This window comes from Acipenser ruthenus, chromosome 6, assembly GCF_902713425.1.
Source record: "Acipenser ruthenus chromosome 6, fAciRut3.2 maternal haplotype, whole genome shotgun sequence".
NCBI lineage: Eukaryota > Metazoa > Chordata > Actinopteri > Acipenseriformes > Acipenseridae > Acipenser > Acipenser ruthenus.
This window is the reverse complement of record NC_081194.1, coordinates 42,054,585-42,073,359: the sequence shown is the minus strand read 5'-3', so window position 1 is coordinate 42,073,359 and position 18,775 is coordinate 42,054,585. Positions and strand designations below refer to the sequence as shown.

At 38.8% G+C, this 18,775-nt stretch overlaps 1 protein-coding gene across 2 annotated transcripts in view; it reads right to left on the bottom strand.

Moving 5' to 3' along the window:
* Positions 1 to 18,775, bottom strand: part of crim1 (cysteine rich transmembrane BMP regulator 1 (chordin-like)) — a 285,572-nt gene that overhangs the window by 107,346 nt on the left and 159,451 nt on the right. For both annotated transcript variants that reach the window (XM_059025390.1, XM_034017044.3), the window contains 2 exons: positions 10,042 to 10,224; positions 6,818 to 7,015 (listed from right to left, as the gene is read on the bottom strand). In XM_059025390.1, the coding sequence (XP_058881373.1) occupies positions 6,818 to 7,015; positions 10,042 to 10,224 (381 nt within the window). The remainder of the gene's footprint in view (positions 1 to 6,817; positions 7,016 to 10,041; positions 10,225 to 18,775) is intronic.

The window sequence follows — 18,775 nt, the reverse complement described above, 5'->3', positions numbered from 1 at the left end:
GTTATATATCCAAATTAAACATATTAGAATAAAACATACTTTAATTTCAAATAATTTTAAAACAAGGAATATTGTCATATTTTACTGCTAGGATAAGATACACCCATCTAATAGTCAAATATTTGTAGTATTGTAAATAATTCTGAGTATACTGATTTTGTAAGATATATATTTAAGGTAACATACATTTTTGAGAGTTCAAAATAATGTAATCACATAATAATAGCAAGAAACAGTTGTTTGCAGGAAAGTATGTTAAATTATTGTTTCTTGTGTTTTATACTTAAAACTATTTTATTCTTCTCTGAAAATGTGCCTATGCACTTGTTTTCACATAGGGCCCATAGCCTTCATTATCGTGCACACAAATGCTGGTCACTAGGATCTTTATTGTGTTACACTATGTGGTGCCTATAGCATTTTTTTTTAATCACAATTAGTTGAGCGGTTATAAAGATACAGCTAAAAAATAGTGCAACACACATACACACGTACATGTTTAATTTTAGATTTTAACTGGGGAGCTGTTTCCAATTAAATTTATAATATTTAATGTTATTAATCTAACCCTAAATCGAAACTGGTAAAAATGTAATTTGCAACAATTTGGAATACACAGGATACAGCAACAGTAAGTACCGATTATGTTACACAAGTCAATTGGTGTTCGCTAACAATTTTATGGACAGAGCAAATAAAATAATCTCTCATTTGACTCTTGCTTAATTTAACTTCAACCGCAAGGCAAACATCCATGTGGGCAGACTTCAGTTGTCACAGTGAATGCCATTCCGGCCCATTGCTTTCAGTCTTCCTGAGTGTGAGTGTAAATGCATCACTGCACGAAGCCCCTTGTGTAAAAGTGCCAGACCTTAAGGTCAAACCTTCACTGTGACAAATAGAAAGGTGAGCCAGCTGTGTTAACATAAAGGCGGTGTTACATGCACAAATTAAAAAAATTAGTTAGAGATTTTAATGTCCTGTTTCAAATTGTACAGTTATATAGGCATAGCATAAGAATGGGTCTCAGAGGAATTTACTGCACTGAATTAAGATGGTTTGTACATAGCATAGATGAAAAACCTGAGGTCCAATTGTAAGTGACTGCAGCAGTTGATGCATAGTTCACCTACTAGTCTCTAAGTCTCTGGATAAAAGCGTCTGCGAAATTACTAATTATGTAATTAATGGTCTTGCACAAAGCAGGTAGTTTTGGAACAAGCCAGGTTTATCTGCCTTCCAGAAGACCAGTATGATATATTTTTAAGTGAGACAGAGCGAGAACCCTACAACAAACAAAGCATGGTAGACAAATGTTGTACCTAATAGTCAATAATAAGTTATCCTATGTATACCACAAGTACTACACTCTCAGTAAGCCATTAAATATTGTTTCAATCAAATCCATACAGTTTGTTATTACCAGTAACCTAGCAACTGGCAGATTCTCATTGATGGGTAGTCATATTTTTACTTTTTACTTGTAACTTCTATTTTTCTAGGAAGAGAATATTTGAGACTAATGAAAGTCTAAATTTCCAAAGTTGTCTTGAAAACAGCAGCAGTACAAAACAAAAACTTCACACGAAACAAAACGTTATCATAACCTTGGTAGGTGAAAAATAAATGTATCCATTACCTAATGGGTGTTTACCTCCTAAAGACCCAAAACCTGAATATTCTACAGCAAAGCTGCTCATTCAAGCCTGTGATGCAGTCATGGCCAGCTCCCGAGAGCATAAAATGACAGCGTTCACAGACCTCAGCGTAATTTTTCCTTCAAGCCTGCTGCAATCATGGACGAAGCAACCTTGAAGGTTAATGGTTACATTTCTATTTCAGGGAACCAGGGTTATGATATCTACGAAATCTAACCATTACCTAATGGGTGAGTATACCAAAGCCGTTGAAAGGGCAATATTGCAGAATGACTGGAATGCTACAAGGCTAAGCCGAGGCTACCTTGTTTATTACCATAGGAACCCCAGTAACAAGTAGCTAGGGCTAAAAATTGAGGGAGAAACTCGCCTATATGTCTGTGTTGTAAGGGTCAACTCCAAAGCTGCCCTTAACAAACTAGTTCCAAAGCCAGGGTTTGGTGAATCCACGACCTGTCAGTAGAACCTAGTAAAGGTATGGGGAGTAAACCACACCGCTGCATTGCAAATGTCATTGAAAGATGCACCCTGGAATAAAGCCCCTGAAGTTATCATGCCCTGGAGGAATGGGCAGTGAGCTTTCTGGAGGGGGCAAGTTGGCCAGCTCATAGGCAGTCCTGACTCTTTGCTATTGTTCAGACTGTCTACAAATTTTGTGCTGTCAAGGTAGTACATCACGGCCCACACTGGGCAGAGGGAATGGAGTTGCAGCTCTCTGTCAGACTGGAAAGGAGGTTGAAGGAAGCCTCCAATTCCACAGAGTGATTGACATGGAATGCGAGATTATCTTCAGCAAAAGGCAGGATTGACACGGAGCATAACTTTTATCCTGGCCACTGTAAAAATTAAGCAGGCTGCCTGCATCTCGCTCACCCACTTTGCAAAGGTGACAGTAAGCAAACAGTTGCTTGAGTGATAAATATTTCAGCGCAGCTGAATGCATGTGCTCAAATGGAGGCTTCAAGTGCATTGAGCACCACTTTTAACCTCCAGCGAGGAACAATGTCCTTCATAAGCGGCCAAAGCCCCTGAACCCCTTTCAAAAATTGCCCTGCCAGAAGGCTGAGCTCCTGGGGAGACTGAGTCAATTTTAAACAAATAACAAAACACAACAAATAAAACGAATAACAAAAAACTAAACAGAACACAGAACAAAACACATTAACAAAATAAACGGCACAATGGCCAAAACAAAATCTCTACAAAAACACTCACAAAGGTAAACAAACAAACTGCCTGCAGCACAAAAACATTTATGTGCAGACCCTGCCAAGGGGAGTTCCACGCCCCTGCCATTCACAGAACCCAAGCCCAGGCCAAGACGCTTCCGTGGTGACGACCTCCCTTCTGGTGACACTGCCCAGCACTACACCAAGTTATAGATGGGCAGGCTGTTTCCACCAAGGGTATGCCTTTAGACAGCGGCAAGACATTGTCAATAGGCGGTCGCACTTCAATGTGGGCTGGAAAACCCTGCTGTTGAACCAAGCCTGCAGAGGGCACATGCACAGGATACCCAAAGGTAGGGTCTGAGAAGCTGCTGTCATCAAGCCCAGATGTTTCTGGAACTTCACTACTGTGAGCGCTCTGAGCTAAAATAGCTGTAAAACAGCTATTTTCTGCACTCTGCTGTTCGACAGAGTGGACAGCATGGACCTGGAGTCCAAGCACACTCCTAAATAGAAGGCTGTCTGGGAAGGTGTGAGCTGGCTCTTCACCATAAGGTATATCATACGAATAGACTGTTTTTGCAGCAGAGCTGCTACCTCCTGAGACACAACTGCAACGTCTTGTGGGTCTGTGACTGAAGTTACAGTAAAGCCTCTGTGGCTGTCAGAGAAGAACCTCAGCAAATAGGACTGATAGGCTACCACAATGCTCTTAAAGTTGTCCATATGTGCGGTGAACACACTTGCTGAATAGGCACACTTGAGGATCACCTCCAAGACCCGACACTGTTTGTTGGGGCAGATAGTGTCCTTGGACAGGACTGCTAAATTAGGCGCCTGTACCAGCGCGGCAATTGAAGCCTCTACCATCAGAAATTGGGCCAGGCCTAGCTTCTCCATATCGTGCACCCTACATAGGGTGTCCATAGACTGGGAAATAGCAGGAGCTGTAGCCGGGTGTCCCCAGGATGACTGGATCTCAAAAAGAAAGTCTGAGGGGCTCCCGAGTGGCGCATCCAGTAAAAGCACTCGCTAGAGTGCAGGATGTGCTCTATAGCCTGGACGTCGCCGGTTCGAGTCCAGGCTATTCCACAGCCGACTGTGGACGGGAGCTCCCAGGGGGCGGCGCTCAATTGGCCGAACGTCGTCCGGGGGGAGGGAGGGTGAGGTCGCTTCGGAGGACAGCGTGTGTTCATCTACGCCCCTCCCGAGTCAGCGAAGGGGTGGTAGCAGTGAGCTGAGTCTAAAAATAATTGGGCATTTCAAATTGGGGAGAAAACAATAAAAAACTAATTGGCAACGACTAAATTAAAAAAAAAAAAAAAAAAAAAAAAAGTCCAGATCCTTTGATTGACACCTGTTCACGAGGGACAGTCTCAACTATCTATGGACACTTGCTAAAACAAGCATGTAATACTCTACCAGTTACAAAAATTTGGGAGCGTGAAATGGAAAAGCTGGGTTTTTCTCCTGATTGGGACAATGTATGGAACAATACATTTTTAGCTTCCAAGAACCCAGCTCACCAATTAATACACTTTAAACTTATCCATGAAGCATATGCTACTCCATACATACTTTTTAAAATGAAAAGGTCCCCTAGTCCGCTCTGTACAGTTTGTCAGGCTGGTGCAGTGGGCTCATACCTACACATGTTTTGGGAATGTCCGATTGTGGCTGCGTTCTGGGACAGTGTAGCTCAAACTATTACTGAGCTGACGGAGGTTCAGATCATAAAAAATCCGGTTGTATTTCTATTGAATGATGACTCCTCCCTGGGCCTTTCTCAACACCAGAGTAGGATACTTCTTGCAGGGTTAACTGCAGCCAAGAAGTCTATTTTACGGCTTTGGATAGACCCTACTCCTCCTATGATTGCTACCTGGCTCTCGGACTTTAGAAGCATTGTTTTTTTGGAATGCTCCACAGCCAGGATTAATAAGGCACGTCTGACAACCATACAGGCATGGAGTGCAACTGCTGCCGATTTGGCTACGCTGATGTCTAAATGATTTGGGCTTCCTTTCCACTACCTTCATACTAGCTTCTATTTTTTGTATGTAATTTTATTTTTAGATAACAATATTGTAGTAACTTTTTCTTATTTATTTTTTCTTATTATTTTAATGTGCAAGCATTGGCAATATTGTAAATAGTTTATATTATTTTAGTTTTTTTTATGCTTTGGCTCTGTTATTAGAAATAAAAAAAACAATTGATCACAAAAAAAAAAGAAAGTCCGGGTGTACTGGGGTGGACATGGGAGAGGTGGTAGGCTCGTCATCAAAGATGGACTTCCTTGTCTCACCTGCTGTAGGGCAGAGCACTTGCAAGACTGCAGTGACCGTCTTGATCAGTGGTAAGCTCTGCCAACAGGGAGAGATTAACCGCAGGGGATTTGCTGTCTGACTCCATCTTCTCAGATGGGAACGCCAGCTCCTATATGCCTACGTCTTCAGAGGTGGCAATGGACAGCATGTCATTCCGCTGCAAATCTGCACTCGTGGCCCCCTGGGACCCCAAGGGGACACACAGGGCCGGTGCCGCCAAATGTTTATGCAATAATTTAGCAAGTACCAATCCTCTGAAATTACAGAAAAAAACAATGAGAAAAGAAAATATTTCTCTCATACAAAATACAGTAATAACAATTACTTTAACCCTTTGCGGTCATGTCAGACCAGGTCCGACATTACAATTTTCCCTTTCCGGTCCGATGTTGGACCCTGTCCGACATCATCAAAAAGACGTAAAACACAGGTCTCTAGTTGTTTTTTCTCCGGAAAAAGCTGAGAAAACCATTCAATGGCCGAGTGAGACCGATGGGAGCCAAGAGAAGCCGGAAGATAAAAAAAAAGGGGCGGATCTCAGCAATACACATAGCCCCGGCACTACAGAGATAACATGGCCAAAAACAAACATCCAGCGCTCAAAGAATATCACGGACATTTGCAGAGCTTTTTGAGATGTTACAGTAATAAAATAATGACTTGGATCGCATTATTGAGGAGTTTGGTGATAAAACAAGTGATCATTATGCACGACTATGAAGAGGTATGTGAAAAATACAGCGAACAAGGGGTGGGGCGGGGCAGTACTATTGATATAGTACTATTGATATGCAGTCTTTTTTACTGTGAAAAAAATACTTTTAAACAGTGTGTCTAAAATAAACTGCGCGTGTGAAAATAAATTGGACCTGACGCGCCTGAGACTCGCTGAATAAATGGACTGCTAAGGGTTAATTATTGAAAGTGTCTTGTAATTTTGTCCGAAGCCAAAACGAGAATAAAATATCTTCAGCTGGAGCTATTGCAGCCTGGGGAGAGAGAAGTCAGCCGACTTACATTGCTTAATCCCTGGGAAGGGGCTACTCAAGCCGACGGCTTCATGCAGGGCACAAGGATGCAGTGGGACGTAACAAACAGGCCGTAGTGCACAATACAGGCGTAATACATTTTTTAAAAAATATATTACAGCGTAAATAAATATTGCTCATTTTAAGTAAAAACATAATGATACAGTTATAAGCAACAAGTACTTCTCTAAGAAGCACCTGTCTGGTTAGTTCTTGAAAGGAAAAATGGCGCTGAGGTCTGTGAGTGTCACAGGCTCGGCTGAACAGCTTTGGTATAGAATATTCAGGTTTCGGGTCTTTAGGAGGTAAACACCTATTTGGTAATGGTTTCATTTCGTACTTGAAAGGGAAACAACAATTCAGGAAGATGTGCAAGGTTGAACGAGTACAGTGTTTTATGGAGCTGTTCTGGTTCTCTTTTATTAGATTCAACTTATCTTTTTGTTAACAAGGAACCCAAAAAGAACACACAAGTGATACAAATTAGAATTACATCCAGAAAGAGTCTTTCAAAGCGAAATACCAAATAAGCCACCAGCTTAAGTGTTAAAAGGACAATGCTACCACTAGCACATTTCCAATATCCTTAAACTTTTCCAGCCTTTCTCCACTGGTAGTTAAGCCATTCTTACCTTCACACACCGGACAGCACTCCCCAGGGACTTCCACAGGGTTCAGGCAGCTATGGCCACATGCTGCCGCCACACAGCGGGCATCCCCACTGATGCACTGGCAGAAAGTGCAGTCGTCTTCTCTCCAGTGGTCACCGTGCGCCAAGATCTGTCCGTTGACGTAACAGCCAGCAAAGTTGAGCACAGGGAAGATTGAATCTGAGGGAATAATAAGGATGGGTGAGGCAGAATCAAGTTCGGAACCCTTGATTTAACAAAACCAATACATCTGGTGGATACCTTTTTTGGTGGAACATGGTTGCTGGACAACAAATACCATGATTACTGGCTTTACATTTTACTTACTGTTCAGAAAATGAATCAAGTCCTCAGATTTGTGTGGTGATAATACAGAATTAGACGTTAGAATTGTATACACCTGTATGACATCAAGGTATCTGAAAGACCATTCAAGTATTTGAAGGTCACTAGTTACAATAACCTTGAACTGAATAACTTTGACTTGGTGGCACAAATTACTTACAGATTTGCACACTGAGAACTATAGTGCAAGTACTAGTCATATACATTTCTAGAAAAAAACTCGGAATTAAAACAGAAGCAACTGACAAATTATTGAAGAGCAAAATTAAAGGTTATTTCAGTGTTTGACCAAATTATTTTGCTCAAATTGTGAAATGTAAAATATCAAACAAGCAAAGAAAGAAACACAACAGAAGAGACAGCTTCTTATGAGTAAAGCAATATAATGAAATTGCAAAGAAGCTGTCTCATCTTTTGTGTTTCGTCTCTTCCTTTGTGTTAAGTTTGTTGCTTGTTTGATCATTTTAATTTCACAACTGTATTTTCTAAATAACCTTTACTTTCGTTCTTTGATGATTTGTCAGTGCTCAAATTGCGAAATGGTTATTGACCGAATCCTGACTATGAGTGTAACACACACACACACATATATATATATATATATATATATATATATATATATATATATATATATATATATGCACAATGAAAACGCAACAGTCTAAGTTTTACATCAAAAGCTCATTGAGCACATACATAATGTTATTTACATTTTAAATAGTGAGCAGATAGATATGTTGTTTGAGTAGCATTGTTCAAGTCATGTGATTTCAAAAAACTGCCGGGTGCTCAGTGTTTGGTAATTAAGTTGAGTTATAATTGCCAAAATGAGTTGATTAAGAATCTGTATAAATAGCCATTTGAAAAGACATGATTTTAATTAATGCAAGAACAGCGAAAGATACGACCATGCCCTGCTTGAGAAATGGAGATCGCTTGGTTGCTATCGGCATGATTGAAGGTGGCCTGTCTGTGAAAGAAGTTGCCCAGAGAACGAGATGTTCTGCTTCAACAATCAGCAGACTAGTCCACAGAAACCAGGAAGCTAACTCTGTGAGGGACAGACCACCTCCTGGAAGGCAGGGGGTCACCACACCGGCCCAGGACCGTTATGCTGACTGTTGCGTTGTTCAAGCCAACCGATGGGGAGGTGGAAGTGTGATGATGTGGGGAGGAATCTCCTTTAACACAAGAACGCGTGTGGTGCAGATTGAGGGCAACCTTACTGCTCAGCGATACATTGACAAAGTCCTTGAGGCAACAGTTTTTCAATTCCTGCAAGCTAATCCGGAAGTGTCGATTTTCCAGCAGGACAATGCAAGACCGCACAGTGCTAGGATTACAATTGCACGACTTCAAGAAAGGTCTTGCCATGGCCAGCTTTTTCTCCTGACCTGAGTCCTATAAAATATCTGTGAGACCAAATTGCCAGTGCCATCTACAGGAGACAACCGCGACCAGTAAACCTTCACCAGCTGGCTGCAATTGGCAAAGGAACATCCCACAGCAGTCTATCCAGAGGCTGATCAGGTCTATGCGTCAACGCTGCCAGGATTGTGTTAATGCTCAAGGAGGTCATTCCCGATACTAACTTTGTAATGTTTTCATTTTGACAGTGTGTCACGTTTCATACTGAAAACTTATCATGATTCTTTGATCTGTATTTTTGTTCACATTTTCTGTTATTTTGTTTGATATCGATGTTTAAAATATTTGCTAAATCCATTAGACCCAAGTGTTGCATTTATTTTGTGCATCAGTATATTAACATTGGGTGAGTAGCTTGTTTCAATGCTCAGGACTACTGTAAAATGCATAATTTCTAATTATTAGATAGTCTAACCATAATAAAATGTATTACATAATTGACATATCTTCAGTGTGGTTAAGAGCCTACTGCAAAGTAACTGTCTGAAAAACTAATTTTACCTGTAACCTTTCTGAACAATGTCCTTGCCAAGTTTCATCACAATTTGACAAGCAGTTCTTTATATATATGTACAAAATATGATATATATATATACTTGTGCCTCCACTACTGTATATCCTTGACATTAGGGATAAGCATCTCCTCAAACATATGTCAGGGGAAATTCATATACATGTATTTTGGATGTAGCTAAAGTTGACAATGTGGCTATTCTTCAACAGAATCCCATGAAGTCTTTAATTATATATTAACAAATGCTGCTTTCTGGGAATACACTTTTTTCTATGAGAGTAAGTATTTACTTTACCTTTATTATTATATTTGCAGTCATTCTGGGTGGTTCTTACTGCAATTACTCAAATATAGATTTTGGAAATAGAAGTCTCTGTAAGGTGCTGATTATGAGTTTGGGATCTGCTCTTCAGTTCTAGTTGTGGGCTACATCTGTACAGTAGGAAAGATCAGCCAAAGTGTCTATGTTAGTAAGCATGAGCATCGTCTGTACAGAGCAGTGTATTTCGAGCAAAACAAAGGGTAACCAAAGAGGCAAGTCACTAGATTGCACGGGCGCTTGCTTCTATAAAACACTTTGGCTGAACCATTTATTGTATGGAGCATGTTACATTAAAATCATATAATAAAATAAACCAAAAATATAATGCAGTTTGAAAGTAACATGTGACAATATAGGGTTAATGCCTACAGAGCAGAAAGGACCTCAGTGTAAGGACGGCACCACCCACAGCACAGTGCCCTCTAGAGGGCCTCTGCTGAGTCACCAACACAAATCTAGAAATGGGTTTTCCTAAGAGGTGTCATATGAAAATGAACTAGGCTCATGCATATTATAATCTGAGATCTGAGGAGATCAAGTTCAAAGGTATGGGCAACTGTATAGTATCCAAATGTTTACAGTTCATGTGATTTTTACCTTCACAGACGGGGCAACACTCTCCCTCTGGCACATAGTATCTGTCGCAGTGCAGCACCCCGCACTGCGCAGAGAAACAGATCGAGACGCCACCCTGGCACCGGCAGAAGCGGCAGGCGTCCATGCGAAACATGTCCCCGTCAAAGTACTCCACCCCGTGGAAGATGCAGGCTGGCTTGGTTTCTGAAACACACAACACCACCCACAGGCTCAGCTTCGGGGAAGGCACTTTAAGAGCTGCAACTGAGTATCTTGTTTTTCATTTACTTAACACATACACAATGATGATATGATGTACATTTGACTGTGCAGGTTCCATTCTGTTAGATAATATTTTATAGATACAGAACAGTGCCACTATTTTATTTCTCAATTACAAGTTTCCATACCCATTGTTCTACAGTATATATTAGGTTCCATTGTTTCATGCATAACTATTAAACATTAAATAGTGCTAAATTTAGAAATACTAAAAGAAACCTAATTCCATTGTTTACAAAACTATTTTCACAATAAATCTCAGCATGGTTTACACCATTGCTGACACATGCAAACTCTGTTTGTGAAGACACTAAGAGGAAAAGTAATATACAGACACAATTGTACTATAAAATAATAATTTCCATTCTAATTTATATCATTATAAAAATAGACCACCTCGAGGTTTTGCCCCCATTAATTTAACAGCTGCCTAACTGTTAACTCATCTCTATCCAAATGGGCTTAGATTGGGTAAAAAACAGATTTCAGGATATACAAATCTTATTTTGGCAAACATTATTCCTCCCCAATTTCACACACATATGTATACATGTAAAACAATGTATTTGTTCTTTTTTGGCTTACTAACTTTGTAGCACTTCATGTTCTTATTAAAAACTGGTAGTGCTGGACAAATATCCAAATATTAGGATACAAATATGTATTCGGATACAAAAAAATCAGATGTTTTTATTCGCTACAAATGACAAATACCTTGCACTTATGTACCGCCTCACCAGAAGTTGCGCGACAGTTTAAAAAATGGCAAATGAAAAATAGCGCTGTGTGATATGTGAGATTAATATATATATATATATATATATATATATATATATATATATATATATATATATATATATATATATATAAACACACACAGGATCAACACAGCAGCTCTTGAGCCTCTGTTTAAAAGTTTTAGACAGCAAAAAGTAAACAAACCAGATTATGCTTGTGCGAACATAGCGATCTCTGGAACACCATCTGGGTCAAAAATGCATTGTGCTGCTTTAGAGTGAGTCAGAATCTCTTGGGACAAAAAAAGGCAAGCAGGTCATTCTGAAATGACTCGCTAAAACAGTCCCCAACTTGCTGGAAATGTTGTATAGTGATTTTTATATAGATTGTATATATTATATATTTTTTGTTGCTATGTGGAATGTAATAAATGAGAGCCAATACAGTGAGTTTTTTTTCCCCTTCATTTTACAATGGCATTTCCACGTTTGTTTTATTTGAAGTGTTTAAAGTTAAATTTCAGTTTTCATTTGCTTGTTCAGCAACAAAAAGGCACAAGTAAACCTCATGTTATTACTTTATGAAATGGCAAGGAATGGAAAAAAGTAAAAAATAAATAAAATGCGGTGTCAACAACGTTTACCTTGAACTGCTATTTGGCATCATTTGTTTTGTAGTTAATTCACTGGGGTAAATTAATGTCTACACAACGTATTATTCTTTGCTCCTCTGAGATTTTTCTACTTTAACGTGTTACATACTGTACCATCTTGCTGTAAAATTATTATTATTATTATTATTATTATTATTATTTATTTCTTAGCAGACGCCCTTATCCAGGGCGACTTACAATTGTTACATTATTTTTTACATACAATTACCCATTTATACAGTTGGGTTTTTACTGGAGCAATCTAGGTAAAGTACCTTGCTCAAGGGTACAGCAGCAGTGTCCCCTACCAGGGATTGAACCCACAACCCTCCGGTCAAGAGCCCAAAGCCCTAACCACTACTCCACACTGCTGCCCTGTGGCACACTGTTTGCTCCGGTTCTAATAAGAGAGTAATAACTACTGAATGCAAAAGCTACAAAACGAATTACAGTAGCATATTCCAGGTGTAAATTTGTGTTGGAAAATACAAATCAGGAAAGAATAAAAAACATGTATATATATATATATATATATATATATATATATATATATATATATATATATATATATATATATTAATTCAATGCAGCCCACTGTTATTTTGGAAATTGGAGAATCTGCCTCACCCCCAACCCCTTACTCCTGCATTTGTGGTTGAAATTACAAATCCCACTGGTGGCAACTCCATAGAAAACAAAAGCACTAATAAAAATGGGGGCCATTTAAAATAATTTGGATGACAGGAATATGGCACACACCGCCTGTCCAAACATGTTTTTATCGAATTAAGCATGCAGCGATCAAGACAAATCACGCAGGGGGTTACTTGCTGGCTCTAGGCTGGGGCTCTGCATTCAGCGACCTACTTTCGAAGTCAGGAAAGGCTGGAATGCATTTTGGTAACAGGCCTGTGTTTCCATATCTATTCCTGCTTTAGAGGTGCCATTAGGGATGCATTTAAATACTGTGCATGCCATTAAATGTTGGGTACGCTCCGGGAACTGAATGCTTAAATAAAAACAAGCAAGTATATTTTTTCTCATATAGAGATACATTTAAAAGGAAAAACAGATATTGAGCTGACACTTTCAACATAAGCTTATAAATAAGGTAAAAGCATAAATATTTGACACTACACTACATATTTAACACAATTAAGTTAACCAACATTGGCAGGGTGGTTTTGTATTTTATTAATTTTTAATCACACTACAGTACTTTAAGCATTATATAAGCAATAATTATCACTGTAATTTAAGTCACCCTAAAGTCCTTTTTGAGTCTTTGCAGATGTACTTCTACAGTTAGAAAAGCTTGTTTCAGTGTCTTCAATACCACATACTGTATACAGTATGTCAGGCAATAAAACTGACTAAGTTTACACCTAGTAGATGTATTGAAAACTTGGACATCGATCTGTCATGGCAATACTCAAGCATCCTTAAATTAAAGGAAGTTGACAAAAAAATAAGATGCATTAGCAATAACATTGTAAAAGGTTACACAGCCACCGTGGGAATACAGGACAGCATGCTGCGTCAGCACTGCTTCAATAAGGACACTGCAGGGAGATTCAATTGCTCTAAAGTTATATGGGGCCATTCTTTAATGGTTACTGCCTCCAATTCCTGAAGGAAAGTTGGGGGTGGGAGTCTTCTCTGTCCTCCATAATAGTCCATAGGGTCATCACTTTTGAGACTATTCTTCATGAAACATGTGTCAGTTCTATTGAAACAACTACTCAAGAGTTGCATGTGTTGTTTTTTGTCCAAAAGCGCAACTAACCAGTAAACTAAGCAGTGAACTAAACATGCCCCTAGAAAGATGAAATATTTATTTCTACTTGTCACAAGGCTGGCTGGTAGTGACAAGTCAGACCCGGAAGAAACACACAGACAGACGGTGGTGATGAGTGAAACTGAGTGCAATGGCTGCACTCAGCGTTTAATAACAAATAAATAAAAAGGTTGAACCAACAGAAAACAGGACACGGTACTTGCGGCCAAAATAAACAGGTAAACAAAACGAACAGACACTGACACACAGGGACGAACACTAAAACAAACACGTACGCCGTAGCAATTGCTTTTTAACTAATTCTCTCCTCACTCTCTCCCGTTCCTTCGCCCTGAACACACAACCCCGAGTGAATGAAACGTGCATCTATTTATACTGTTGTGCTGGGATTCAATTACTAATTACTTATTCACTTGAATCCCAGCACGTGAATTAATTATGTGCAACCTCGTGCGCGCATATTACTTACTTTAAATGCACATGCAGTGATGTGCAATCCCGTGCCCCATACAATTATACATTTTTAAATACATGTGAAACACAGACCCGTTTATATCCCGTGTACCAATGACTATACACCAACATTAACACACGCACCATACAACACATAACACACAAATGCACACAGGGGCGGGGCGCATTGCCACACTACTCTATATTATAAAGTTATTCTGCATTGCAGTTTATATTTACTTTGTCAAGCCTCAATGTCTAGCCTGCTACCCCTGCACCTCTCTGGCTCTAGTGTATGTAAGCATTACATCAGTTAAAAATACAACATAAAACGTATGTGGTATTTCTTCAACTCAAGAGGACTCAAGGGTAGATGTACTAAAGTGTTGCGCCTGTCGCAATTGTCACAAACCAGTTGCATACGAGTCGGAAGTCTAGGGTGAAATGTAAACATGCGCAATGCTATTAGCGACTTTGCGGCAGCAGTTTTTCTTTGAGGTTCAACCTTAGATGAATATGTAATCATGGAAGTTCCTGCATAAATTTGCAAAAATGGGGTGGGTGCAAATGAGGGTTCTCAAATATTATAATGAGATGTACTAAAGCTGTCGGCAAGTGCAACAATTTGAAAGCATGTTTTAAATAGGTCGCAATTGTTGCTGGCCAGTCTGCTTTTTCTCATGCGTTGCCAGTTGTGCTCATTGTATTTTTGAGGCGAACACCCAAATACCTATTTTTCCCTAAAAACAGGATGTAATAATAATAATAATAATAATAATAATAATAATAATAATAATAATAATAATAAAAAACTGCTAAAATCATTTAGTTTCAATTTAAAATAATCTTTTATTCTCATTGTATAACAACATGCACAGTGCATCAGCATGATTTATTTTGTGTTACCGGTAGCTTACAGACTAAAGTAAAAATAAAGTGTGCTAGGTATTCATTTGATTTGACTACTGTACTGTATACTGTATAGGCCTACTGTACAGATTTATATTTGTACATAATGTAATGTATAGCCTACCCAAAATACATTAGTGTTATTTCATCGCAATAATTTATACATTTAAAATACATTGAGCACTATAAATGTATGCATGTGCGATTTTATTGTATTTTTTTTAAAACCAACACCTTATGTCGAACAAACATATCTGGTTTAGCGAGGGGCTACTGTATGATTATGAAAATGTTTTATCTGGGGGTGAAGGTGGGGGCCCCACTTTGGGATTAAACTGCTTTTCATTATATATTCAAAAATGTCGCACGACCAGGGCTGGATTAAAGGAAGAGGGGGCCTTATGCTAACCCATATTTTGGGAGCCCTATAAAATAGCTTGTGAAACGGTGTTGTAATTAACAACCTGTAGGTAAAATGTATCTGCAAGGAAAGCTTTCAGTCAGATGCATGTTCGCCATTTAGACCTTGCAAAACAAATACAACGTGTAACACATACTGATTTTGGGCATCAGTTGACTCGTCAATGACCACTGACAAGCAATTCCATAATCCAATTCCATAATCTCCTGCTTGTGATACTTGGTAACTTTAGGTATGTACTAATGTCTCAGATGGGCTGATAAAGGAATCGCTCCACCATTTGCTACACTGAAGAATTTACACTACTTTTCAGTCTGTCAGGTCAAAATGTAATGTGTTCATGCTTAACAGTTTTCAGTGGACTTTTGGAACCTGGAAGTCACTGTTGTTTTTCAAGTAAAGCAGTCACAGTACTACTCTGGATTTCCACCTTTCTCTTTCGTGAATACTTTAATCTAAATGCTTGTCAACAGACGATTTCCGGTAGTGATCTACATCGCTGTGTAAAACTACTGCTGGATTCTGCTTTACGCAATCGGCTGCAGACACATTTTTAGAGACATCCATTTTCTTGTTTACAGCGTCTAGTATTTTAATTTCTCGCCTAGATTGCATATACTGTAGTCACATGACAATCACTACACAGCACTATGTGCATGGTGAATATTACATGCAGACAAAAAGCAGATCTGTACAGTTTAGTTAATGTGATTTTTTGTATGAATACAAATAATTATGAAATAATGTCTTTTTATTTCTTAAGAATATTGAAAAAAAATCACGGTATTGGGCTAATTTCAAGATTTCCGTGCAGTATATACAGGGAGAGAAACAAACACTATTGACTTACTCTTCTTGCCAGCTGCAGAAGGGTAGCTTCCCACATTATACATGTTTACCTTTACCTGTCTTTTTTTTCAAAAATTCAAACACCCTAATTAAAAAGGAAAGTTTCTAAAATATAAAGAGGCATACTGTGCACATTTGAGACAGGGCAGGTTTCTAAATTGGCTCTAAATAAATGAATGCGTAAATTGAGCATGATTGATACATTTTATCATGCAGACTGACACCTCTGACGTAGAACTAGGGACAGACATTTCCCAGGAGGTAGTGTGCGTGGAGCATTTGGTATTAGCAGTAAGCTGCCTGTGTGAGAGGCAGACCAGGTATGCTGTAAATTGAGAAGGAATACCTAGCCATCATAAAATGTTGACCTCGTGTGGGCCCCAATTCTGCTGGGGGCCCTACGCTATAATGTAATTTGCGTATACGTTAAACCGGCCCTGTGCACGACTCTCGCAATGCTAGAGATCTTGCTAAGATGATGCAGCACTTATTTAAATTAGTATATTGCGGCTCTCTTTATTAACATATTTTCTCTTCGTACATACGGCAAAATGTATACTTTGTGAATTGTTGCAACAGAAATTCAAATTGCAGTATGTTTGCGCTGCAACTGGCCCATCTTGGTAGATCTACCCCATTGTGTTGCAGAGCAGAGATGTTAATGGTTACGTAGATGTTAATATGGTGTACCAGATAGAGGCTAATATTCTGAGAACTACATTGAGGCAACAAAAGGGGCTTTAAAAATACAACAGAAGCTGCACTTTAAGAATGCATAAAAAATATTACTTTACGTTTGTATTATCAAAATAAATTAAACTGCATATCAGCATGAAAAAAAAAAATGCACACTGTATTTTGCCAAATCTCAGGTTTTTATTTTTTTTAAAGAAAATAGAAACTAACGTTTCGGTTGCAAGACCTTCGTCAGAGCACAACTTGTAGAAGCTGTAGACACATATTAATAGAGGACACACGTGCCACAAATCCACAATCACTTAGCACAGTTAATTAGCACTTAACCTTCTAAGAACTAATCATAGAATTCCAATTATCAAAGTACAAACAGATTATGTTTAAGAGGATATCCACATATTACAAATCAATCAATAAAAACTTAGAAGCAATGCACCTGTTGCTAACGGATCAGCAATAATAAAATAAGAATAACTTAGTATTCAATTACCAAAAGAATACCTATTTCACAAATAGAAGTATAAATACTCCTTTGTGAAGATTAAAAAAAACACTACCACACTTTTATAAAAGCTATACAGTGCATTACAAGGTAACAGTTAGTCCAATTGGTAACCCCTCAAAAATAATTGTATACATTCCTCTTGTTAAATCTCTAATTCTTTGGTTCGAAAAGGACTTTATATAATTCAAAAAATATACAGTGCCTATATAAAGTCTACACCCCCTTTCAACATTTTCACCTTTTGTTGCCTTATAGCCTGTAATTAAAATGCATTAAAATAGTTTTTTTTTTCATTTATCTACACATCCTACCCCACAACTTCCAAGTGAAAAAAATATTCTAGAAATTTGTAGAAAATTAATGAAAAATAAAAACTGAAAAAGCTTGGTTTGATAAGTGTCTACCCCCCTTGTAATAGCAATCCTAAATTAGCTCAGGTGTAACCAATTACCTTCAAAATCACACACCAAGTTAAGTGGCCTCCACCTGTGTTAAACTGTAGTGATTCACATGATTTCAGTACAAATTCAGCAGTTCCAGTAGGTTCCCTCTGCTGGGTAGTGCATTTCAAAGCAAAGACTCAACCATGAGTACCAAGGCACTTTCAAAAGAACTCCGGGACAAAGTTGTTGAAAGGCACAGATCAGGGGATGGGTATAAAAAAATATCAAAGGCCTTGAATATCCCTTGGAGCACGGTCAAGACGATTATTAAGAAGTGGAAGGTAAATGGCACCACCAAGACCCTGCTTAGATCAGGCCATCCCTCCAAACTGGATGACTGAGTAAGAAGGAGACTGATCAGAGAGGCTACCAAGAGGCCAATGGCAACTTTGCAAGAGCTACAGGCTTTTATGGCCAAGACTGGTCAAAGTGTGCATGTGACAACAATATCCCAAAGCACTCCACAAATCTGGCCTGTATGGAAGGGTGGCAAGAAGGAAGCCATTACTCAAGAAAGCCCACCTTGAAACCTGTTTGAAGTATGCAAAAAAAAAGTCAAAGCGTTATGTTTGGCGCAAACCCAACACAGCACATCACCCAAAGAACACCATCCCTACTGTGAAGCATGGTGGTGGCAACATCATGTTATGGGGATGTTTCTCATCGGCACGGACTGGGGCACTGTGGGTATTCTTGTGTTTTATTTTGTATGTTGCGTGTGTTAATGTTGGTGTATTGTACTTGGTACACGGGATATAATGCGTGTAATGAGCACGAGTGTTTAAAACGTATAATTGTATTTAGGCACGTGGTTTGCACTATCACTTCACGTGCATTTAAAGTATTTAATAATATGTAAGCACAGGGTTGCACAGAAATTGTTCATGTGCTGGGATTCAAGTGAATGATTAATTAGTAATTGAATCCTGGCACAACAGTATATATAGATGCACGTTTTATTCACTCGGGTTTGTGTGTTCAGGGCGAAGGAACGGGAGAGGAGGTAAAA